Genomic DNA, 26,396 nt, shown 5'->3' on the forward strand with positions numbered 1-26,396 from the left:
TAGTTTTCTCACTCATAACTGCAAAAAAACCAAACATTTTTTAACAGACTCCAGCGAGATTGGAGTCGACTAATTCAGGACCTGAATTTTAAGTTGGAATTTTAATTTGTGCCAAAATACACGTTTTTTTAAAGACCCTATCAGATGCAAAATTGTGTTTTTGGTGTCTTTAACTTGTTCTTGTGGCATTTTTCCGATGATGAAGGACATGTTTAAAGCAACTTTAGCTCAAGGTTGTATTTTTTCTTTTGTTGGGAATCAGGAGCAGAAGGAAAACTGCAATTTGAAAAAGATGGTATTTGCGACACAGAAAATAGGCTGGGCGGGCCACAGACTTCCTGCTCTGCTCCATTCTGATGCATCCACTAGCAGACAAATAGATCCATGAACGTCTTTGTTTTCCTCGTCTGAGCAGGAATCTGGATCTAAACTGTTCGACTGGATAGCTTCATTATTGTTCGCCATTTTTGTTGCATGTTATGTTGGGGTTGGAAGGGGCTGTAAGCTAGTGGCAGAACATGTAAACAGAATGGTGCTTGTAAGTGGGGGCGGGGTTGCTCCATGCTGACAGTTCCACCCAGAACTTAGGTCACGTTTAAACTGCAGTCTGAAACGACCCAATTCTGATTTATATTTACCCTATGCGACCTTTATCTGATCTTTTCATGACAGTCTGAACGACACAGATCCGATCTTTTGAAATGCGACTCAGGGTATGTGGTCCTGAATCCGATACGTATCCGATCTTTTGAAAGTCTGAACGGCTAGGCCACATGAATCCGACCTGTACGTCATCGATATGCTTTAAACGTCATCATTCTGCATTGAAGTAGGCGGGACGAGAAAATAAACATCAACCATGGCAGACGATGCTGCTGAGACCAGTCAGTGGAAGGTAAGTGAGGTCACCGATTGGATTAATATTTGGGGTGACAGCTGTGTTCAGGCCAAACTCCAGGGCTCTTATCGCAACCGGGCGGTTTTTGAAAATATTTCCAGCGAAATGGCTGAGCGTGGTGTTGAACCTTTTTTTTTCCTTTTACGACCGTGGTCAGAAGCACGGGGGACCGAAGGCGGATCCTCCTCCGGGGTTCACTTCCCCGTTCGGACCCTCAGATTCTCCAGAGCGGGTTAATAAAGAGTCAATGGCATCTATTCTGGGGGAAGCTTTTTTTTTTTTTTAAATCGTTCTCCTTCCTCCCTCCCACACTACCTCCCTCATTCTCTTCCTTGCTGCACGCGCTCTCTCCTGTCTCTTACACGCGCGCAGCACATAAACATCCCCATTCCACAACAGTGGGTACAGACGATCCCGGCTCCAATGCCTTCTTAAAATGAGAAGTTTGCAATTGTGCTGGCTCCTTTGTGAAAATAAATGTAATAATGCAAAAAGAGCTCCGCTGTTGACAACACTGTTGTTGACATGCATTGCTAACGTTAGCTACGTCTGCAAACAACAAGTTACATCGTTCACCGTTGAGTACTCTTCTGTGCATGAGGGTCACTTCTGGGTCATTTCACGGTCACACAGGAGATCACAAAAATTCGCATTTAATTGGAAATGTGAACGGCCTTGCAAAAAAATTGGATTTTTTCCAAAAATCGGAATTGAGCATTAAGCCCTGCAGTGTGAACGTTTGAGGCACATTTTTAATGAACTCCTGCCTCATTTGCAAGAAAGTCTGTCCTAGAAAATGACAACGGCTTAATCCTTAATAAAAGACCACTTTTAGATGAAAAGATAAGCAGAGTGGGACTTTAACTGCTCTGTCATCCAGCGCTGCGGAGTTGGAATCACGGAAAGAGTCGATGGTTTTACACAGTTGTGTGCTCATCCGTCTGCTTCGCCTCTTCCGTCATCGTTTCCAGAAGCCTGTCAGGCAGAGTTCCATCCAGAGACATACAGGAGATGAAAGCCGACTTCTGCTGTGGAAAATGACATCCATTCATGCTCTTTGAGTCACCACTGCCTAATAAAGACGTGTCAGCAACAGCTCAGTTTAGCGTTTTTCGTTTTAGCACAAGACGGTGAATGACTCTGGAGGACATGCTGGGTCTGTTTGGCACGGCCTGATGAAGTGGAGGGAGAAGCAGCTGTCCCAACAAACGCTCACCAACGACACTGTGTGATCCTCACAAACAGGCGGATTTAATTATGTGGTGATGAAGTCAGAGATTTTCAGCCTCTAAACAATGAAAGTGAAGGACAACAAAAGTGATAGTGCCAAAGACAACAGAGATCCCGCAGAAACACACTGGATGACAGAGAACAAAGGAAACCAGCGACCCGGAGAGACAGAAGCTGAGATAGTCGGAAAACAGGAAGTGAAGATGAACACAACACGCAACTTTAAAAAATAAAACAGGAAGAGCTGCTGCTGGGCAGTGGAGGTCCAGAAAACCAAGGATCTGAGGGCGCTCACACCCTGCCCCACCTTCCTGTGTTCCCATCATGCTTTTCACCTGCTGCATTTTTTACAGTGATGCCCTGCATGCTGCACTACGGCCTCTGGATGTTTTTTCTGTGTGGATTAATGTGGTCGTTTTCCAGGACAAAGTTTCTGCACAGTAGCAGTAGTTCATTTGAAATTGTTGTAGGTGGGACTATTGGTGCCTAACCTTTCCCCTCCCCATCGTTGAGAGCCAACCACTTCGGGACCAGTAAAAAAGTTGTTCATTAAAGAAAAAGAAGAACATCTTCTTCTTTTTCCTTTGTTTTCCTGCTGGAGAAACTGGGATGAGTGTCATCGTGACAGCTGCTCTGTGTTCTCCAAATCAAAGACAAACACCTGTTCATAGCCTGAGTTATCTGTCTGCAGCGTTCAGCCTGACCTCCTTACTGTCCAAACACCAAAAACAATGTTTATCCTAAATCTGTCAGATCTTTGAGCATTGTCTTTCAGTCATCCAGCGTTCAGAAATCTAGTAATCCTTCCTGCTTCTGTAACCCTTGTGCTATCTATCCTAGGCACTTTAACATTGGGAGTTGGGTCATCTAGACCCACTAGACAGTGCTCTGAACCTTTTTTCTTCAATGATTTGAGATCTTCACTGGTGTCCATGGATTACATGAAATCTTTCCACCTTTATCCATCTTTGTCATGGTAGGGAGAACATGTCAATGTAAGGGTGGGGTCATAGGATAGCACAAGGGTTAAAGCCAGTGTTTCAGACCAAAAACCTTGTGAAATTTGAAAGTGAAAAGGTAGGAGGAAAACCGGAGAAAAAGTATGTCACTAGACTCCTCAGTGATCAACTTTCCCTTTATTTCAAAGCTTTTCTCTCCAGCAGACAAACATCCGGCCCTTCCTGCTGTGGGATTATGACTCAGAGCCTCATGAGCTCCTGGCAGAATGGCCTTTTTGGACTCTTGGGTTTGCAGGCTCTGAATCTTTGCGGAATCTGATCTCAGGGGGTTTTGGAAATACATGTGACCACTTTATCCCCTTTTACGTAAGACTGCTGCTCTGAAAGCAGAGCGGAGGGAGAACGGACTGTGGAGAAATGATCAGGGAAACTGTTCCTGCAGCTTTACGGTTAACCAGGTAGTCAGCTGTCTCAACAAAATTAAAGAATGCGTTTATTCAGTCCTGTTCGTTTATTACTGTAACGAGAAACAATACATTTAATTCCCATTGAACAACCCACAATCCATTGCAACGTGTGATGTGTGCGCGGTCTTTGAAGCTGCACCTCCCAGGTCAATTTTGACAGGCCAACCGTCTGACGCTGAGAAACAACAGAAGCTGCTTTTGTTACCATTTGCTACCCTGGAACATGAATATGAGAAGCCTTGTTTAAAGAGCAAACTTGTATTGGTGTTTACATCTTCATAAAAGTGACAGAATCTATAGAGACTCCCATTTATTCTGCAGAAATGAATGGTGAGCCTGTGAACAGCAGCATCTGGCAGAGCAAACATGATGATTAAGCTCAGGTTTGGACTGGGACGATGGGAGGAGGTGATCTTCTGTTTGACTCTTCTGGCTGCACGGACGTTTGTTTTGAATTATATTTCTTTGCATTTACAGGGTAAACATGAATCTGGGCCAGAGGACGCTGCCGGCAGGAATGCACGATCGACTTTACAACTGCAGAGAAATAATGAGAAGGGAAGTAAACGTGTGAATTATATATGCAGTAAAAGAGTCATTTTTACAAAGACGTTTTCCATCATTCATGATGGGAGTCACAAGTTCAGCAAACTAGAAGGAGCTGTATTTTTCCAGAATAAAATAAAGCATTAAATTCTTCATTGCTGACTAAAAATGAAACTTAAAGGGTAATAATTGGCGAAAATAAATAAATATATAAAGAAATGATCACAGTTGACCATAAATAAAGTGAAAACAGCACAATAAAAAATATATTTCTGTGAAAAATGCAAGCGGTGGGTATCGAACCAGCGAGATTTTGCACCAAGGATTCCCCATGTATTTCAATGAAGGCACAAATCCTGAAAATCCTGGAATATCTTGAAAAGTTCAAGGTTTTGAAGGACCAACGGTCATAGCTGGAAAAATTTGAAAGAACTGAACATTTTAACAGTTGAATGGTTAAAACAGCTGAAATTTGTAGGGTTTAAGTGGCAAAAATGGGATAAGATACTATAATAAATAAAGAGAAACAGGAAAACAATGGGTTTAATGTTTTATAGCATCTAACCAAATGGAGATTTAAAATCAATAGTTCCTTAGCATAAAACGTGAAAAAGGTTCTGCAGAGCCAACAACATTACTTTGTTTTATTTTGCACGTCAAAGACTAACCGTCAGTTACATTTGCAAAAAATGCAAAATATCTATTTCAAAATGCAAACATAAGGGAACATTCAGGAGCTGATCTCTCAGCACTCTGCGTTTTCATGCCGGCTGAACTTGTGCAAAGATTCCCTGCTGGGACGTTTACCTTTTCATTAGACGCCACTTGAAGCATTTAATTGCAATGCTCACAACGATGCTGACTCATTTTAATGAGCAGTTAGAATAATTATAGCTTTCCCTTATCTTCAACACTTTCTGAGATTTACTCCTGCACTCCCACCAACCTCTTCCAGGTTTTTTTACTTCAGGAGTTTGGCAAATAACTGGACATCAGCTCAGCTCAGCTCAGCGTGAAGAAAAACACAAATCAGGGCTAGCAGTATGAGGACTTCCCATTCACGGAGACTCTCTTATTTCTGCTTCTCTTTAAGACCAACCTCTGAGAGCGCCGGGCCGTAACAACCGCCTAAAACAGTTAGGACAGTCTATAATCTGTGCAGCAGTAAAGTCAAAGGCGGAGCGGCTGGACGTTTTGGCAGCTGATCCTCTGTTTAAAGATGACATCAGCGACCTGAAACCAGGAGCTGAAGAAAAACACATGGAACTGTAGTTTCCCTTCTGATGTCAAAGTGAGATGAGCTCATTATTTGCAGAGATTTAACAAAGCTTATGTCATTATTTCATTCTTGACAGGCGGACGTCATCGCAGTTCAAACAAACCACTAAGAATTGAAACCCCTGATTTGTTGCACCAACAGGGGAGTGTAAACACTCGCACTTTTTATCTCTAGGTTCAGCTGGGTAAATATGATCTCAGCTCATGATTGAAGGTTTTATTGTCTTCACATAAAGTACATTTTTACTATGAAATTGCATGCGGCTACAGCCGCTCTACTTCCTTCTCTATTTGTTATGTACTTATTCATACTAACAAAGATAATCAGATTATTGGATGAATGTCATACATCCTCTTTTTAAAATCTGATGCTCAGTTATAAATGTAGAAAGACGCTTGTTGCTTAAAAATGAAAGAATAATCTGTAGCTGTTATTTTTTTTGATTTGAAATGGTTTATTTCAAGCAATCAAATAGAAATAATACACAAAAGCAATACAATCATCAGTTATACATTCATACAGTAACTAATCAAACTTAGGATAAATAGGCATATTAATAAATATTGCTTGAAAGGGAGTGGAAGGAAGCGAACATATATAATCCCACCCCGTTATGATGTAACCATTTTATTACATGATTTATCAATATCCGATTATGGCATCTTACTGTTCCTAAAAGCTGTTAAGAACCAAATTTGGATGTTGGACCCAGTCTTTTGGGGTTTTTAACCTTTGACTAAAAACTTGCAAATTTAGATACCTGAAGAAGACAAGTCACTGTGTTTTAGCACAGGGAGGTTATTAGCGCTGCAGATAAGAAAGCGTTAATGGCCCTTAACTCGGCAGCTTTAGCTTATCTTCCCTTTTTTTGCTACGTTCACACCAGGCAGGTGTTGCGCGATTAAGAACGCTCCATGTTGACATGTGAATATTTTTTGCAGCCAACAGGTATGTTTATAACATTTGAGTGTGTGGACAGGCCCCGCCCCTTCTAGATTGGTATTATATCTGAACCTGACCATAATGATAAACATCCAGCAACTTGTTGCTTTGTGCTGCTTCATGATCCCCCCCATCACCCTCCTACCCCCCTCTCTCTAACATCCCTCTCTCTTCTTCCCTCCTTTCCTTTTCCGTCCGGTCTAACACAAAATATTTTCAAATACGATTAAAATAAATAAAGTTTGGTCTTAATTTGAAAAGGAATTTATTCAGACATACCTCTGGTGTGTCATAAGATTTAGAACCCCTGTTGTTAAAGTAAAATATGTCCAACACAAGAGGCCTTCAGCTCTCATCTGTTTGCCCAGCTGATGGACAGGGCAGGTTAAGAAAAAAAAAAGAACGCTCCAAATGCTCCTTTTAGCATACGGTGTTCACACCGGACAAACAGGGAGCTTCGGGAGGGGGTTTCTTCTTCTTTTGTTTTTTTTTTACTATTCAACAGTGCATGTCCACCCGCTACTGTTGGAGGAGGCCTGGTGCAAAATATTGGAATGGTGCAAATGTTATTTCATGCTTTTTTTTTTCACAGCTCAATTCCAATACACGAAAGACTTGGTTTCACATAATTTGCACCGGGCCCAAACTGCAATTATTAATTTCTCAAATTTAAACTGGCTGGCATTTCCAGGTCTCGAAAAGGACTGTACTCATACATTGACACGAAATCCCAGTTCCAGATTGGTCAAAGTTCAACTGCTTGACGTTCAAGCCGCTGAGAGTTCAATGGGTTGAACTGGTTGATTTTTCAGCAACGCCGTACTGTAGAGCCCGAAAACAAACTTAAAAAATTATGTAGCAATGAAAGGACACAAGAGCTTTAAATGCTGAAGCCAGAACAGCAGTTTTATGGGTTTTTACATAGACTTCTCTCTGAAACTGGTTGCTCGAATGCCAGTTGTCAAGGGCCTGTGTGTACGTAGCTTTAGACTTTTTGCATAATTCCATCAAAGCCCAGAAAAGCAGCTTTGCACTGATATGCAACACTTTACTGACTGGACTTATGTAAAGTGTTGGATTTCCGCTCCATATCCGTTGGAATTGCATTAGTGCATAAATGGTCAAAGAGTCACAATAATTCAAAGAGCGTGTTATTTTGCTGTAGGTAACAGCTCTGGTGTTAAAGGGTGAAATACATTTGTACTAAATTTATATGTCCGTTTTGTTTTATATCAACTTCAGCAGTCGTGGTGTACCACGTGGCTCTTAGCTTGGTTACATTTTTTATGAATGATTGAATTTTCCATAAATGTCCAACATTTTGCTGATGACACTTTGATATTCTTCTTTACTGGATCAAAGGAAAATCTAGCCACAGGGGTTGCAAGCCAGTAACTTCTGTGCCGGTCCCAAGCCCGGATAAATAGAGAGGGTTGCGTCAGGAAGGGCATCCGGCGTAAAAATTGCCAAAATAACCATGCGAATCATCCACACTTTAGACATACCGGATCGGTCGAGGCCCGGGTTAACAACGACCGCCACCGATGCTGTTAACCTACAGGGTGTCGGTGGAAATTTGACTACTGTTGGTGGAAGAAAGAGGGGAGGCAGAAGGGTCCGTGGCCAGAGAGAGAAGGGAAAAGGCAGGAACATAGGTTTGAGAATAGGGACTCTTAACGTTGGCACAATGACAGGGAAAGGCAGAGAGCTGGCAGACATGATGGAGAGAAGGAAGGTAGATGTACTGTGTGTGCAGGAGACAAGGTGGAAGGGCAGCAAGGCACGTAGTATTGGAGGAGGATACAAACTGTTCTATCATGGTGTTGATAGGAAGAGAAATGGGGTAGGTGTGATTCTGAAGGGGGAGTTTGTAAACAGTGTTCTAGAGGTGAAAAGAGTCTCAGACAGGATGATGAGCCTAAAGTTAGAAATTGAAGGGGTGACGGTGAATGTAGTCAGTGGGTATGCGCCACAGGTTGGCTGTGAGTTAGAAGTGAAGGAGAGATTCTGGAGTGAGTTGGATGAGGTCATAGAGAGTTTTCCCAGAGGAGAGAGAGTTGTTATTGGAGCAGACTTTAATGGGCATGTTGGTGAGGGCAACAGAGGTGATGAGGAGGTGATGGGCAGGTTTGGTGTGAAGGAAAGGAATCTGGAGGGACAGATGGTGGTGGACTTTGCGAAGAGGATGGAAATGGCTGTAGTCAACACTTACTTCCAGAAGAGAGAGGAACATAGAGTGACATACAGAAGTGGAGGTAGGAGTACTCAGGTGGACTACATCCTATGTAGACGAGGCCATTTGAGAGAGGTTAGTGACTGCAAAGTGGTGGTAGGAGAGAGTGTAGCCAGACAGCACCGCATGGTGGTGTGTAAAATGACTCTGGAGGTCAGGAAGAAGAAGAGAGGGAAAACAGAAAAGAAGACCAAGTGGTGGAAGCTACAGAATGAAGAAACTTGTGAGGAATTTAGGCAGAAGTTGAGGCAGGTCCTGGGTGGTCAGGATGAGCTTCCAGAGGACTGGGAAACTACAGCAGAGATTATCAGGGAAACAGGTAGGAAGGTGCTAGGTGTGTCATCTGGAAAGAGGAAAGACGGTAAAGAGACTTGGTGGTGGAATGAGGAAGTACAGGAATGCGTCCAGAGGAAGAGGTTGGCTAAAAGGAAGTGGGATGTAGAAAGGACTGAGGAAGGTAGACAGGAGTACAAGGAAGCGCAGCGTAGAGTGAAGAGAGAGGTGGCAAAGGCCAAACAGAAAGCTTACGATGAGCTTTATGACAGGTTAGACACAAAGGAAGGAGAGAAGGACTTGTACAGGCTAGCCAGACAGAGAGACAGAGATGGGAAGGACGTGCAACAGATAAGGGTGATTAAGGACAGAGAGGGAAAGGTGCTAACAACCCAAGAGAGTGTACAGAAAAGATGGAAGGAGTATTTTGAGGAGCTGATGAACGAAGAAAATGACAGGGAAAGAAGGGAGGAAGATGTGGTTGTTGTGGAGCAGGAAGTAGCAGAGATTGGAAAGGATGAGGTTAGGAAGGCTCTGAAAAGGATGAAGAGCGGAAAGGCCGTCGGTCCTGATGACGTACCTGTGGAGGTATGGAAGTGCCTAGGAGAGACAGCAGTGGAATTTCTAACAAGGTTGTTCAATAGGATTTTAGAGAGTGAGAAGATGCCTGAGGAATGGAGGAGAAGCGTTCTGGTTCCGATCTTTAAGAACAAGGGTGACACGCAGAACTGCAGCAACTATAGAGGAATAAAGTTGATGAGCCACACAATGAAGCTGTGGGAAAGAGTAGTGGAAGCCAGGCTTAGGAAGAAGGTGGAGATCTGTGAGCAGCAGTATGGTTTCATGCCCCGTAAGAGCACCACTGATGCCATTTTTGCTTTGAGAATGTTGATGGAAAAGTACAGAGAAGGTCAGAAGGAGCTGCATTGTGTGTTCGTAGATTTAGAGAAGGCGTATGACAGGGTGCCGAGGGAGGAGCTGTGGTACTGTATGAGGTCGTCTGGAGTGGCAGAGAAGTATGTCAGAGTAGTTCAGGACATGTATGAGAGAAGTATGACGGTGGTGAGATGTGCTGTAGGTCAGACAGAGGAGTTCAAGGTGGAGGTGGGACTACACCAAGGATCAGCTTTGAGTCCTTTTTTGTTTGCTATGCTGATGGACAGGCTGACAGACGAGGTAAGACAGGAATCTCCCTGGACAATGATGTTTGCGGATGACATTGTAATTTGCAGTGAGAGTAGAGAGCAGGTGGAGGAACAGCTAGAGAGGTGGAGGTTTGCTCTGGAAAGAAGAGGTATGAAGGTCAGTCGTAGTAAGACAGAATACATGTGTCTGAACGAGAAGGATCAAGGTAGAAGCGTTAGGTTACAGGGGACTGAGGTGAAGAAGGTGCAGGAGTTTAAGTACTTGGGGTCAACAGTTCAGTGTGATGGGGAGTGTGGAAAAGAGGTGAAGAGGCGAGTGCAGGCAGGTTGGAGCGGTTGGAGGAAAGTGTCAGGAGTGTTGTGTGACAGAAAAGTGCCAGCAAGACTCAAAGGAAAGGTGTACAAGACAGTGGTGAGACCAGCTCTGCTCTATGGGTTAGAGACGGTAGCAGTGAGACAAAGACAAGAGGCTGAGATGGAGGTAGCAGAGATGAAGATGTTGAGGTTCTCCTTAGGAGTGACCAGGTTAGACAGGATAAGGAACGAGTACATCAGAGGGACGGCTCATGTTGCCTGTGTTAGCGACAAAGTCAGAGAAGCCAGACTGAGATGGTTTGGACATGTTCAGAGGAGGGATAGTGGATATATTGGTAGAAGGATGTTGGAGATGGAGCTGCCTGGCCGGAGGGCAAGAGGACGGCCAAAGAGGAGATATATGGATGTCTTAACAGAGGACATGAAGTTGGCTAACGTTAGGGTAGAAGATGTTCATGATAGAGTGAGGTGGAAAAGGATGATTCGCTGTGGCGACCCCTGATGGGAAAAGCCGAAAGAGAAAGAAGAAGAAGACTGGATCAAAGGAAACCAGTCAGCTGTCTATTCCACTGATACTTGACCCAATCAATAGTGGACATTTAGTTTTTCTTATGTTTTTTTCACTTTCTTTACCAATTCTTTTTAATAAAACCCATTTTTGTCAATATAAGAATTATAATCTGAATTCTTTCTATTTTTGTCATGTTCATTGAAGAACAACATGGATTCTTATTTTTTGCTATACCACAAGTTAATGAAAAATATGAATTTATTGGATTAAAAGTAAATGTTTCAGTTTAAAAAATAAGATTTTACAAATGAGGTACATACAATTATATAAGTCTGTGTTGCAGGAAAACATTTTTTAGATGTGAAAAACTGTAGTCACAGTCTGCTCCTCTTTTAGGGGTTTCATGACTTTGTTTTATGGTGTTTGTTGGAGGGAAGCCACATAAAAAGTGGTTGAGAAACTTACTTGACGTCCATCAAAGCAGGAAATTAAAATGTCTCTTCCGTCATCAAACCAGCAGTTCTTTGCGTCTGCCAGGAGATAAATAGAAAAAACAGCTCTCCTGAACTTATAAGGCCTGAGTGCCGGTCCTGGGATGTGGACGGAGGAGGATGGAAATCTGTGAGAGCAAGAAGGTGCAGCACATTCTTTGAAATCCAGACTAAGTATTTTAGAGTTGTTAAGGTGCTTTTGCTTTCATTTGAGTTGGCTGAAGGAAGTCCAGCGCTCTCTGCAGCCACTAGTGGGAGAAGTCGTGTTCAGAGCCAAGAGCGGAAGCTGTGATCAAACTTTCTAAGCCCAATTGGATTTCTTCCTTTTTCACTACAACTTATTCACATTGGATTAGCCTGACACTGAAGGTTATCATTGATGTGAATTGAAAGATGAAGATCACTTAATGTGTTTCCTTTTACTTTTTCGACTGTAAACGTCATGTTATGAAAACGTCATGAAACTCGCGAGATCCTTTAATAACCACTAAAAGCAAAGCTGTCCTGGAGGTTTCATGGAGCGGATTTAGTTATTTTTTTATGTTCCATCCTGTTTTGCCAGTGTCAAATTTTGACCCGAAACTCCTTTGATGACCCTTAGCAGCAATTTGCAACCCTCCACATGTGTGGGGAAGAGGAGGTTGCTGCCTTCCAGCCCTTTTTTGGTCAAAATGCAGCAAACAGGGGCCAAAGCAAACATCTGTGAGGAGGAATTCTGCTGCATCATTTCTACCTGAGCCAAAACTGGCCAAACTTTAGAGAACCCAGCGGCGGATTCTGCTGTTTGGCTCATCTGGGGCCTGTTTCACAAAGGAGGTTCAACCAACTCTGAGGTCAAACCTGAACTCTGAGTTGGTCAATCGAGAGATTGACAACTCTGAGTTTTCAGTTTCAGAGCAGCTGATCCGCGTTAGATCAATCAACTCTGAGTGGACTGATTCGGAGGTGAGCGTGCGCACCGCGTCTATAAGAAGCCATTATCAATGGAGCGCAGATATCACGAGTCACCATGGCAACCGTGAAAACAAAGAGGTCTGCGTATTTTTCGCCAGCTGAACTTGACGTGCTGCTGCAGAGTTGCAGTGAATATGAGAACATATTCCAGAAGAAAAGCAACACCGCTGCATCTGCAAAACAGAGACAGTTAGCGTGGAAAACATAGCTGCTCAAGTTAATGCCTAAGTTTGCATTTAAATCATTGTTATAAATATTGACTGTAATAACTTTTTAAATAGCGTAAGGTGTGAAATAAAAAATGGTGATATTTAGGTGTACTTTTGAAGTGTTATTCCTGGTGTAATTGCATGAAATGCTGCATAGTGCACAGAACCAATCTGGGGGAAAATGCATTTAACGTCGGTAATGTTTAGAGGACTTTTTTGTTAACCTTCCCCTCTAGCAAACGTTGGTCATTTTAATATTAATACATGCAATTGTGTTTTTAAAAGTGAACTTTTGTCTACTGTTGAACCTTTCGCTGCGCAAAGACTTCCTTCTTTTCTCTCGTCTTTCCGACCGTGCGTGGTCAAAAGCGCAGGGGAGATTTCCTTCAGGGCTGAAGGGAATTCTCCTTCGGGGTTCACTTCCCGTTGGAAACCCTCAACCTCCAGAGCGGAATAAGAATGACTCCAAAACAGTTATTCTGGGAATGACACCTTCTCCGTCCTCCTCATCCGTGCTCACCCCACCCCCCCCCATCTGCACCTGCAATCGCCCCTCCCCTTGTCTCTCGTGGATTGCACCCCGCTCAGCACACACACGCTGCAACACTACCCCTGTATTGATCAAGTGGTATAGGTTTATATGGGATTAAGAAAGTAAGCAGTGCTGGAAAATTGTGTTTCCAAAAAGTAATTGTTACATTAATCTAATTCAATGTCCCTGATTTCATTTTCATGTAGATGCAATCCTGCAGGAATTTAAAGAACATGGCAGCAGCTAAAAATGAAGTATAAAAACATAATTCAATCAGGTCAAATGTGAGCATGTCATGGATGTAGGCTTTGTTGACAATATTTGACATATGAAACATCTACATAGCAAGACCTAATGTTGTTTTCATTTTGTATATGTAATTGACTGCAACGAAAAACGGTAACGCTCAAACAAAAACGTATGGGGAAATGACAAAACATCGAGTCGAGGTCTCAAAATCCTCGTACGACGTAAATGTAATTCTCTACGAATTAATGCAGCCTCCTCATCTATTGGGTCCTCCAAAAAAGGACAAGCCATTCTTGTCACTTAGATCGCGTGACGGAAATGTGGGCAATGAAGGTTGAAGCGAAATATAGTGCTTCGTCTTTAAAAAGGGGAGGGGACCGGCAAAAACTTCGAGTTTGGAGAATAAAACCTGCTCCCGACCAGGTTAGGTTCACAGCATAAGTAACCATGGATACTGACTCCGAGTAAAAGTTAACTCTCTTTCAGAAACGGGTTTGACTTACTCTGCTTTCTCTGGTTTGACAAACCTCCGATTCTGAAACGGAAAACCCAGGGTTTCCCTGATTTCCGGGTTTGTGAACTCAGAGTTTACACTTAACCTCCTTTGTGAAACAGGCCCCTGGATAAAAGGGTTAATTGATGAACTCATTTTTATAAAACCAGAGGTTTTGACTCCTTCTGAGAGCATGACTTCTCAAGAATTTCATTTGCTTTTTCATTTTTGTGAAAGGACTTTTGCAAATAATGTGAAAGAGACATGGACAGAATTTCCTGATTTCCTGTGTTTGGTTACGAAAACAAAAGAACAGAAGGAATAACATAGGTGGTAAACAAAAGCAGAACATTCCCATAGGAAAAGATTTTATTTTTAAGAATAGATTCAGAAAAAACTTAATTGAAAAGGAAATGAAGCAACAAATTTAAATATATTTTGATAAACTCAATGAAATAATAGCAAATGAAAATAAAAGGAAAATGACACTGCACTGAGTTATTGAGCGATTCCCAAAACAAAAACAAAACAAAACCTATGATCCATCTGTTTGCAGCCCCTCGCACCCCCAAATGTAGCTTTAAAACGGTAGATATCCAATTTAAAGCTGACGTTTCTTTCTTCTTGTCCTTCATCATCAGAAAAAAGGCAGAAGGACACATTAAAAACACCAAAAACTCTAGTTTCATCAGAGTGGGTCTTTAAGCTGTGGAAGATATTGTCTGTTTTCATAGAAATATTATTAAAAGTTCAGGATTATGATAATAAATTTAATTTAAATTGGTGCTTTTGTTTCCAGTTATGTTGAGTTTAATTGAGTTTTGAATCTGGGGTCGACAACAGACCTCCAACTGCAGCGGCGCCCCGGCAGCAGAGAGGCGGGCTGCAGCTTCCCGTCTCCCCGTCGGCTCCCTCAGAAACGACATTTCCTCCTGAGAATGTGCCAAAGAAAATGTCGCCACGGACCTCGGGCTGCTGACAGATAATAAAACCTGACATGGTTTGTGCAATCCAACACAAATCATCCAGGAAAGCATGAAGTATTTCTGAACTTGTGAGTCCTGCTGCCTGACGTCTGTGTGAGGACCAAACTCCGCCCAGTTCTGGTTCTCCTGAGGATCCACATAGATTCTGACAGACCGTTTCGCAGACGAGCTCAGCCAAACCCAGACAGCAAAGATGAGGAGTCAGACACAAAGACCTACTTTGTCCTCCTCTCCATGTGTGCTCCAGCTGTTTCTGGGTACTTTTATTCTAAAACTAAATAAACCAATAAAGGTAGGCTGCTTCCTGTACGAAGTCCGTTACTACGGTAACGCAACCCCAAACAAAAACTATGGAGTATCTTAAAGGGATCTTCAACCCACAGCCGTCACAGCAGTTGAGGGGAACGTCTCTGCTACTTTGATTTTTATCAAACTCTGGAGAGTTTCTGAAGCAGCCAACACGTTTCCTGTTGAGATTAAGAAAGCTTTCACTTGGCCAGACTTGTTTTTTAGAAACACTGCTAGTGCTTTCCCAAGGAGCAGTGATTTGGCTTTTAGCATTTTTTTAAGTGTTTATTTGAGCTTTTCTGTCATGGACGGCAAAGACAAACTATTCCTGAGTCCTCAGGCTGCCGTCTTTCCTTTGCCCTGAACGCTGCTGGAAACAAGAAGGCGAGCGGCTGGAAAAACGGCTTCATGTAGGAAGAAATGGGGAAGAGAAACCACAGACTTTTATTTTACTTTAAAAAAAAAGAAGCATCACCAGGCAGAAAATGTTCTATTTAAAGTATTTTACTTTCATTAAATCTGACGTCTGTAAAAATAGAAGCCCAAATGGAGCAAAGACTCTCTAATTTTCTGTGGAAAGTCCTGGAAATATTGTGGGTGGGATAATCTGGATCAACTTTTTTTTTTGGCAGAAAGAACATGTTTTTCTGTTCTTCCTCTAACAGAACAAAAGTGATTCTTGCTCAGAGATTAGTCACAGCAGTTTTGCACTCGACTCAGTTCTGCCTTTCTGCCTCAGTTATTTTGACAGAGATTTCCCACTCGAACTTTCAGAGGCTTCAGTTACGCTGAAGTGTCTGTCAGCAAAGCCGAGGCCGATGACCTGTGTAGGTGTGCCTTTGACCTGTGTGGCGCTCCAGTGCAGAGACGACATCTGAGCAGAGCTTCTCCAGCGACCATCCTCCTCTCATGGAAGAAGGCCGTTCAGAAAGGAACAAACTAAGCTTAAAAATGCTAAAAAATATGCTGTACTTTGATTTGTTGCCTTTTCATCGGAGACGATGAGATGTGCTTCCAGGAAGTGTCTGACTAAAGTTCAAAACTCCTGGATGATCATTGATCTGAATCTCTGACAGTTTTACAGAAAAGATTCTGTTTCATTCTGAAAAATGTTCATAAAGCTGAAGGTTCCTTAAAAAACATTTCACTTTATAACAAGCAAAGTAAAGCTCTTTAGATATTTAGTTGTTATAGTAAAGTGGAATTAAAAAAAGAGATAAATAGAGTAAAAATGAGAAGAAAAGTCAATCAATGAAGCTAAAAACGTTTCATCTTCTCTCTGACAAAAATTTACTGATGTAAACATGGTAACTTGCCAACTTTTTTGGTCTCTTTGTTTCTTATATTTGCGTCTTTCAAACATAGTAATGTGTTCAAATCCCAAAATACTGTATAAGTTTCTCAGTGATGCTATAGACTTTTCAAGTTTCGGTTGCTCTGTTCACCAACTGGCGTTTAGGCCGCAGTGGAATAATCTAGAATAGCGGTCTGCAACCGTCAACACTTTAAGAGTCATTTGGGTTAAATTCTTCCCAACCACAACCCAGTAAGTGCCAGAAAGTCTTAAATAAGATACTGATCTTTATTTATGCTATTGTTACTATTGGGATAAAAAAAATATACTGTTGTTTTGGGCATAAGGACAAAACAAGGAAAATCTTTCCAAAATATGAAACGGTCTATAACTTTTGACAGAGATTCATGTGACTTCCTTTCAAAATAAAAGACATTCTGCGTGAGATAGGATCATTTCAATGCAGTTTATTTGACCATTTTTGGTGCATCTCAGCAAGGAAATTGTAAATCTAACTATCCAAAATTAAATCAGAGCTAATTCCCTGACCCATACTGTACTTTTTGAACCATAAGAAAAAACTAAAAATCCCTGAATACTAGAAACACCAGTGCGAATCAATTCTAGTTGTGCATACAAACCTCTGATTGACTTTCTGTGCTAAATTGCACAAAAAAATCTTTAAATTTTTTTTGCTCAACTTGTGAAATGTACTTTCCTTTAGCTATTTGTTTACTTTATTTTTATTTTTTTTATTTCGACTTGCTTACTTTTTATTTAACAGTTACTTTTTTTCCAAATAAAAATCCTTTTTATTTTTCTTTAACCAGAGAGCCACAATTTAGGGGTTAAAGAGCCACATGTGGCTCCGGAGCCTCAGATTGCAGACCGCTGATCTAGAATATTCAGGCCATGCGACCGGAACTTCCTCTTTAAGTCTCCATAGTCACTTTATAACAGACCCTGCAGCCAATCAGAATGGAGTATTCACCCTCAGCATGGTCTAAATTCGGTTCATCAGTTTGAAAATATACCGAAAAATTATTATTTGACTTATTTTTTCAATACTTTGAAAAATAAAATGAAGTTGAATGAAGTTTCTAAAATTATTTAACCAACAGAAGTGTGAAAACTCATTCATTCATCATTCATTCATTCATACATTCATTCAGAAGCGTGAAAACTAAAACTAAAAAGTAATAACAGTAGATAAATATTGAGGAAAGAGAAGCTAAATGAAAAGCTTTTCCCCGTGTTGAGCTGGAACTCTCCTGTCTCTGAAAGTTTCTGCAGTCGGCTCACGTCGAATCTTTTATTCAGAGAAAAATGGAATAGAAAAAGATAAAAACAGAATCTTTGTGGTTTAACTTTGTTTTAGCTCTGAACAGAGCTGCATTGTTCCCTCTGCTGGGGAATGTGAGCGTGTTACTCATTCAAAGAATGTGAAGGTTAATAGAAGTGCTTCCAGATAACAGCATTACCGTCTATGAAGGAGAGAAGAAGGGACAAAGGCTGCTTTAACTCCACGAACTCCACCTTGGATGTTTCAGGCCGGATTCATCCGCACAGCTTTATTTTTGGCAAGAGGGCGGGTGCCAATCATCTCCCCCACCATTGAGAGAGCGGCTCTGGGTTTTTTGGTCACCAAGTCTTTTTTTGGTTAGAGTTTCCACAGAAACCAGACGAGTGAGTCACTCGTCAAGTTCAGCCAATGAAGCCTTTCAGTTTGGGACGCGAGCCTTGGATTTCCATCCAACCCCCAAACACACACAGCGGTTCTGTGTATGGGGGTGGTGGCGGGAAAGGGGGCGGCAGTAGTGGCTTGCTGCCCGGTTCTTACTTAACCTGGCCTCTCCTCCCCCCCTTGGCCTCTCCTTTCGCTCTGCTCTCCCACGTAGAATTTTTCCTCCTGGCTGTTCTTCATTTTCACTTTGAATCAGCTCTTTTTAACTTTGTGGCCCCGCCCCCTCCTCTGTCACCTTTGTGTCACCTCTGCGGTCACCGCGCTGACCACGTCTGAAGTCCTCGCAGAGCCCAAAACACTGGTGGTTTACTTCCCACAATTCCTTTAAGGTGACATTCATGGGTCAAGTGTGAAGTTCATCTGGAGGCCAAAGGTCTCCTTCTGCTGAGAAACGTTCACTCGGATTCACCCCACGCCCCCCCCAACCAACCCTCCATACTTTAGCGACCACTGGGAGGAGGTCCAGTAAACCGGGTGCTCTGCATGACTGACTCCCACCGGGCACACCCTGCAGATGTGTGGGGTCGAGGGACACATCCCCAGCTCATGTGTGGGAGAGATGCATGCTTTATTATCGGGGAGGGGAAGACATGAAACGGCTCCTGTGAAGTTAGTCTCTGACTCATGGCTGCTTGGAGAAAGTTCCTGATAAATCCCTGAGCTGTTTATTTTTGACAGCTGATAAATGTTTCCAGGCCTGTGCTCGTTAGCCCTAATTAAAGGGAACGTTCACCACGCTGTGCTCCATGTGGTCCAACGTGTGAATTTTTCAGCATTTTTGGCGACTTCATCAGCCCTTTGCTTTGTTAGAGTTCTCTCGGTTGGAATAAACATCCGTATCTCAGTCAAACATTTACTTTAAGTCTTATCCCACAGATCTGTTTCTGCAGACTTGTAGCAACACATAACAGAGCTGCAGTAGGCGTCTTTTAAAAATCTGTTTCAACAAAATTAGAATTTTGTTTTAAAAAGCAAATCCCAAGCTGAGTGAAACCACCACATAAAGCTTTAGTCCCAGCTTCCGTTATGGATGAATACGGGCTGTCTGCAGTTGTAGACAATCAATGAGAGAAAATGTCCAAGCACATTTTTTACACGGGAATGCTGCAAGCGACAGGTCAAAGCAGACACTTATACAACACGTCAGGGTAAGTGAAGGGGTCGGCAACCTGAACCTCTCAAAGGGCCATTTGGATCAGTTTCCCACTGAGATGAAAGCACAGGGAGCCGCAACACTAGATGTGTTAGAAAAAACGTTTTTGCCGATGTATCGCGATTGTTCATTTGGCAATACTTGAATTGATTCAAAATGCTGTCAGGATATTTATTTAATTATTTATTTAAATTCTTTTTCAGCGTGACGTTTCCTTTGATCTTTTGTCCGTTTTCCACAACCTTGAATAGACTTTTCAGTCTGTCAAACACCCAGAGTTAAGATGAGTGAGATGATGGAAACAAATTCACTTTGATGCAGACTCCTGTCTACTTATTTTGCCTTTAAATCCAGTAAACTCAATAAATTATATTAATTTTATGGATGACTACTATTTTTTATTAGGAAGCAGCTGTTAGTTTGTCTGGAATCATAAATGGTGAGTCTAAGCCCCGCCCCCGCCTCTTTACCTGTTCGTTGTTTTCCCTCGCGTGCAACCCCCCCCCCCCCCCCCCTCCAGCGTGTTTTACACAGACAGCGCAACATACGGTCATCGTAGCAGCAAGGTGACAGGATAGTAGGGGTGCCCTAACGCAAATGTAATTAATCTGGCAGAAATGGGTGGTCTTAGTCCACGGGGGGAAAAAAAAGACCTTTTTTTGCGCTCATGTTTCCCCTATGAGATTGCCACTGACTGTCGTTTTTAGAAGAACTTTCCATCCCATAAACAGACTCTGGTTGGCGTTCACAGCCACGCCCCCTCTGCGCGTTCACGCTGCTCTCTTCCTCCTGCCTGCTCGCACTGCCTGAGGCACCATGACAATCTTAGAACATGATAGTTATTTTACAAAAACACAGAGAGCCGCAACACAGGCATGAAAGAGCCGCATGTGGCTCCAGAGGCGCCGGTTACAAACCCCTGTGTTAAGTGACGGGGAGGTAGGGGAGACAGATTTATCTTTTTTTAACCCCCTTAATTCTTCAGCCACGTAGGGAGCTTGTTAATACTGTTCACGTGATAAGTGCACGTCCCGGACGAGCAGCCTGACTGTTAAAATCTAGACAATCAGAGTTTAGTTTTCTGTGAACATCCTACGGGCGTCACGTGCACACCCCGTGCACACCCCGTGTGTGCATTCATTGTGATTTCATATTCTTACACAATTACCAGTATGAAGCCCTTTGAGACGACTATTATTGTAATATTGGGCTATATAAACATAATTGAATTGAATTAAATCAATAAGGCCCAACCCCTCCCTGTTCAAAAATCAAAAGACGTTGGATTAAAGGGGGAAAAATCCCCGAGCTCAGCTGTATCTTCATTCCACCGCATCCCCAGGCGATGGGTCAAATGCGATGAACAAATGTCAAACATCCAGATGGAAACCGTAGATTCTCACGTCCACAGAGGTTTAACGTCTTTAATGAAGTCTTCGTGCAACAAAATCCTTTGATGGTGACATTTGAAAATGTTCTCCTCATAAATGCCGGGTAAACTTATAAAGAAATGAACTTTTCTTTACATAAAAAAACATGAATGCAACAACAAAAAGGTTTTATGTGACAAATGTTACATTTGATTAATTTTATTGCCTTTATTTGTTGATAGCAAAACTTTTTATTGCTTTAATTACAAAATTCTATAATATTCAGTTGTTTTATGAGAGCATCAGCCTCTAATACCGAGGAATTTGTCGGAAAGTGCTCTTTGGGGCCCACAGAGGTATTACTGGCATGCAGAAAGGGCTCTTTGTGCACAGCTGGTCTTTGCTTTCTCCCTCATACAATCCCAGCATCCCTCCTTTTCTCTCCTTCTCCAGTTTGCTAAGTTAGACTTTAATAATAAGTGCATGGCTGAACATGGGGCGGGAGGTGGGGGAGGTCCTGGAAGGGCAGTTTTATGACCGTCCAAGTTACAACAGTCGCCCCCTGATACCAGAAATGTCACGCACACACTTTACACAACTGCCCCGGGGCAATCAAAATTGGGCAAAAGTGATTGGCTGTCAGAGGTCTTTGCAAAACTTTTTGAGGAATGCTGCATCTGTCTGAATGTGTTCCACTGATGAGGAACTTTTCCTGATGCAAACATCCTAAAAAAAAAAAAGATGCTCTCGGATAAAACAAAGAAATCTGCAGCCCGTATCTGTAATGCATGACAGCCTAAAGACCAAAAGTTACGCAATAACTCTAACTACAAGAGGTTAGCTTGTCCAGTAGGGTCCACGGTAATCAGCATGACTAATAGTTTTGGATATAAAGGACTGGACTTGGGTGTCTGGGCTGGACGGCCCATGGGAACGGCAGGGCCCTGCCTAGAATGGAAGAAAGTTGAAGAATTACAGGTCAGAATGTGAACTTCTCATAAGCCCAAAGAATTTCCTGCACTCTCTACAAACTTGGACAAGGTTGGAGAGGATGGCTGAATGCCAGCCAGCCATCAGTGTGTGTGTGTGTGTGTGTGTGTGTGTGTGTGTGTGTGTGTGTGTGTGTGTGTGTGTGTGTGTGTTTGTGTGTCCACTGCCTTTGTGTTATGAGCAGAATTTGGGTTTTAACCCTTAAACAACAAAGTTTCAGCTCCAGTGTTCACGCTCTTTGAATTGCCGTAATTCTTCAACCGTTTTACGAAATTAATGTAATTCAGACAGATTCTGAAACTGAGAAAAGCAGCTTTGCACCATTATGCAACACTTTACAGTAGTGTTTTACACAATCAATGTCAACCAACGGATTCTGACGCAGTGGGATGGCCATTTTGCAAGCATGAAAAAATGACAATTCACATGTTATTGAAACAAACCTTTTTACCTCTAGAGCACAGATTTGGTGACAACTTTGTTGACTAAAAAGTATTTTGGCGACTTTACATGGTTGTGAAAATAAGGTGCTTCTTTCTCAGGTAATATTGCATTGATCCACCGTCTGAATGGAATTCTGTGTGGATTTCTGAGTTGTGGCATCATATTGATGGAAATTTGAGGCGGATTTATTTGAAAATGACAAAGTTCGCTGGAGAGCTTGGTGTAAAATGCACTCCCCACCACTGATCAACTGTAAAGCAAGGAGGTAGTGGAAACATGACTTGGAGCTGCTATGGTTTAGAATAGATTGATGAGGGATGTGGGCAAAATGACACATTTTGTAATATAACAAACAAATATGGAAAACGTAACATTCTCACTGTCATGATGGTGTTACGTCTATCAACAAAGCACAAGATGTAAACAGATTGTTGGTACTTTTTTATTTTTGCTTCCTCTTTGTTTTTCACTCTAACTAATGACAATTTTCTCATCGGATTTGACGTCTTTGTTCTCTGACACCAACTTTCCATCTACCAAAGTCTGAGTGATGGTCACCACTTTGGTTTGGACTTTCTTCTTGTCGACGGCATCCTCCAGTCTAGTGAAACAACAAGAGGTAACCCGTCAAACAAAGGCATTTTTCATTCAGGTAAACGGAACAAACCAAACATGGAAACATGCTCATGTACTTGGTGGCTCCTCATACTCACTTCAGCTCACCCCCTCCTTCCAGCAGCCTCCTGTACTCTGCGATCTCGGCCTCCAGTTTCACCTTAATGTTCAGCAGCAGCTCGTACTCCCTTCCGCTCTGCTGGATCTCATTGCGAATCTTGGTCAGCTCTTCCTGTAGCCTCATGATGATCCCATTGTACCTTTCTAACTCCATGCTGTAACGCATCTCAACATCCTGCAGGCTGGCCTTCAGAGCTTCTATCTGTCAAGACATGCAGGTGAATTGAAGTGACGTTTCTTTTATGTGATGCTCTAGCATCAAAGTTCCAGCTGAAGCTTTCAGTCTTTCAGTCTTTCAGTGTTTTTGTCATTACAGACTTGTGACATTGTACACATTTTTTGGAATCACACTGAAATGCTATCAAGCAAATGTGAAAAAGACTCCTTAAAAAATTGACAAACAGTTTTCCTGTAGTTCACATGCAGCTGCAGATTTTTATCTAAGTCTCCAAATATTTGCCATGTAGTGTCAAAGGATGTAAACCCCATTCAATTATTTGTTCCTGAAACAGACTTGATAAAATTAAAGGTGAGTTTAAAATACAAATTTGAAGCGCTTCAGATCAGGTTCTTCACAGTTTATGCCACCAACATAAATTACTCTGTCATCAGCGTACAATTTTACTTTCTGTGTTAATATGTAAAAAACAAAAATCAAAGTTCAAGCTCAGAAGAAAGGTTCTATGATATAGCCCTGAGGAACTCCAATATTTAAACCTACAGTTGATGTTTTAAGAAAAAGATAAGTAATCATTAAACCACAACATTACTGTCAACCACTGCAGGACCAGCCATGTATTAGGTCATACTTTAATAGATTTGTGATAATGAACAAGTACTCTTCCTCAGTAACAACTGGTAATATCTTTCTTTTTTTTTTTGGTACTGCCTACTCTACACATGAGGGATCGTCTTAATATTGTTTTTAGGGCTATAAAATGTGCAAGAGTTAACTTAATGTACTTTGCAAAATTAAATTCTTGAGAAAAAATCATGTAATTTTATATATTTGTCTACCCATTTTAATTGTTAAATATTATGCAATAAATCCAACGTTCTCTGTTTCATAGGAATATTTTCAGTTTGCTTTAAATACTCTTACTTGAGTAATTAATGGTCACAATTACCTCTACTTTCTCTAACCACTTTTTAAACTACTTCTTGAGTAGTTTAAAATCTTATTAGTTAACAGTTTTCTCTCCAAGTTGAATTATTTACTCCAAACCAGCAGATTTCTCACCAGACTTAATGCGGACTGAAGTTCAATCTCGAGAGCTTGATGTTTCCTCCTGGTTTCACTCATCAGACTTGTGGCCTCCTTCAAAGCTACAGTGTTTTCGGTTACCTGAACCTGCACCTCAGTCATCTGAACAAAAAAGAGAGAACACACATGGTACTTAAAAAACTCAACCTAAAGTCCCAAAAACTCAGATAAATTGTAGAGTACCTGAGATTCGTGCCATGCTTTCACTTCCTGCTGGTTCTTTAGTGCTATCTTCTCATACTTTGCCCTCATTTCCTCCATGATCTTAGCTAGGTCTTGACCTTTAGGGGCGTCGACGTCCACGAAGACACCAGCTTGTGTGATCTGTGTGCGAAGTTCAGTGATGTCCTGTTGAGAAGAAATCAGTCAGTGAGTGGTTTAAATACGGGCAGCAGATTTCTTTGTTTTAAAGGTTTAACCTGTAGGATCTGGTTTACCCACCTTCTCATGGTTCTTCTTCAAGACAATCAGCTCCTCCTTCAAAGACTCAAAATCACCCTCCAGGTGCATACGGAGGACGTTGGTTTCATCCAGAATCTTCCTCAGCCTGGCAACATCTGCCTCCACTGTTTGTCGCATTGACAGCTCATACTCCATCCTACCAACACAAGCCTCCATCAGACACCAACCAAGTCCATGTCTTAACTTTGAAGCCATTCAGCTTACTTGACTTTGAAGTCCTCTGCAGCCAGACGTGCGTTGTCAACGGCAATGGAGAGTTGTGCATTGCCCTTGCACATGTCAAGGATCTAGAATGAAATGAGATTGTTTTTTATTGTTTGTGAAAGTGGGGTCTTCTCTTTGATGAACTGCTCAGGTGGAAAAATAGCAGAAAATGACTTTTTATGACTCATAAACATTTGCAGTCCTGCTAACGCTGTCAGAGTTGTAAAGACAAGCATGACACAACCATAAACAATAAAAATGTATAATTTACTAAGATGTATGACTCTGTTAGATGATTGGTTCATGATTCTGTTCTCACTCTGTTTTTTCCCAGAAAAACTAGTAATTGACAGGAAAAGACTGTGATCTAAAGAAAGAATGATGCCTGGCCTTGACAAAGCATGTTCGTGACCACTTCCAAGAAAAGTCTATGAAAACGCACATTTATCGTTTATCAAGCTTTCACATGTTGACACGTCACAACTAAGGTTTTTTAGTTTGTTTTTGGGCTCTACGTACAAAACGTGCACAACTGAATGCACGTTGAAAGTTAAACCAGGTGAACTTTGATCAATCAGGTTCTCAGATTTTACTTTTGGCTGAATCCCTTTTAATTCTTTGAAAATTGTCTTGATGAAAAAGTTATTATTATATCATTTCTATGACACTTTGTTTTTCATATACCAAAATTGAGCTGTGAAAGAAAATTCAGGAGAAAGATTCACCAGATTAGCACCACTTTGACGTTTCACACCAAGCTTCTTCCAACTTTGAGTACAGGCGCTAGTGTTGAGTAGAGACAGTCCAGTGTGAACACCAAATGCTAAAAGTATGTTCATGAACCTGCGTTAAGCATGTTCCTGAAGGCAGATCAGTAGGTACACGTCAGGCTCACCTTGGCCCTCAGCTCCGTGATGGTGGCATTGTACTTGCTGTAGTCCTTCCCCTCCAGCGGGCCTTTCTTATCAATGACCTCCTTGATCTTGATCTCCAGAGTGTGGTTTTCCTTCTCAAGTTTCTTCACCGTCTCCAGGTAGGATGCCAGACGGTCGTTCAGGTGTTGCATGGTTGCCTTTTCGTTCCCGATGGCCAGGTTGCCAGTGCCGGTCACAGAGTGGTAGTCATGCCCACTGCCACTGTATCTCCTGCCACTCCATGAGCCCATCGTAGTGGAGGAGATCCTGGTGCCATGGCCTCCTGCACCCCCAGTGACGCTGTAGGCATAGGTAGTCTCTCCGGGCAGAGATCTGTCAGATAATTGTCGTCTTAGCATGGACTCCATGTCTGTTGGGGACGCTGAATCTGGTGGAGAACAGAAGAACAGGGTACGGTCGCTGAGAGTGAGGAACAAGAGAAGAGTTTCGGGTCTTAAATACCAAACTGAATGCACACTCCTCCCTGCCACTCCTATCCTATCTATATTGCATTTTTACTATCTTCTCCCCTCTGGTTAGACTTTGTCCAACTTTTCTAAGAGTCAAAGTCAAAAAGGTGTGCCACCATCTTGCGCTTCCTGCAGTAAATTACCTTGGTCTATGGAAACGCCACGCAAACAGCTCTCTAATTGCTGTGTCATCAAATCCCAGGAAATCTAATCTTCAAACTGGAGTACAGATATCCCACTGTTGTCTAAAATTCTTTGACTAAATGAGCAGGACTTTGAGATTACCTTATTATTACATTCGGTATGCACGTTATTTTTAAGTCTGCAAATACTCTCCTGTACACATCTAGTG

The 26,396-nt window shown here is 42.0% G+C and overlaps 1 protein-coding gene and 1 long non-coding RNA gene across 3 annotated transcripts; both read right to left on the reverse strand.

Annotated features, from left to right (window-relative positions):
- Positions 1-234: 234 nt before the first annotated feature.
- LOC110015325 (uncharacterized) lies at positions 235-15,534 on the reverse strand. Of its 2 annotated transcripts, XR_013657103.1 has the most exons (4): positions 14,572-15,534; positions 11,264-11,417; positions 5,200-5,346; positions 235-4,091 (listed from the first exon to the last, which is right to left on the reverse strand). It is a non-coding gene; the product is annotated as an uncharacterized LOC110015325 (long non-coding RNA). The 2 variants fall into 2 exon arrangements; XR_002290503.2 differs by lacking the exon at positions 5,200-5,346 and having other exon boundaries at positions 14,572-15,528.
- Positions 15,535-22,423: 6,889 nt separating this feature from the next.
- LOC101169203 (keratin, type I cytoskeletal 18) lies at positions 22,424-26,024 on the reverse strand. Its single transcript, XM_004070281.5, has 7 exons — positions 25,556-26,024; positions 24,661-24,743; positions 24,436-24,592; positions 24,178-24,342; positions 23,971-24,096; positions 22,709-22,932; positions 22,424-22,596 (listed from the first exon to the last, which is right to left on the reverse strand). Exons 1-7 carry the CDS (start codon positions 25,940-25,942, stop codon positions 22,467-22,469), a joined length of 1,272 nt encoding a protein of 423 aa, XP_004070329.1. The 5' UTR covers positions 25,943-26,024; the 3' UTR covers positions 22,424-22,466.
- Between the last annotated feature and the right edge of the window lie 372 nt (positions 26,025-26,396).

Source organism: Oryzias latipes, chromosome 7 (genome assembly GCF_053564925.1).
Source record: "Oryzias latipes strain Hd-rR chromosome 7, Olatipes_Hd-rR_3.1".
Lineage (NCBI taxonomy): Eukaryota > Metazoa > Chordata > Actinopteri > Beloniformes > Adrianichthyidae > Oryzias > Oryzias latipes.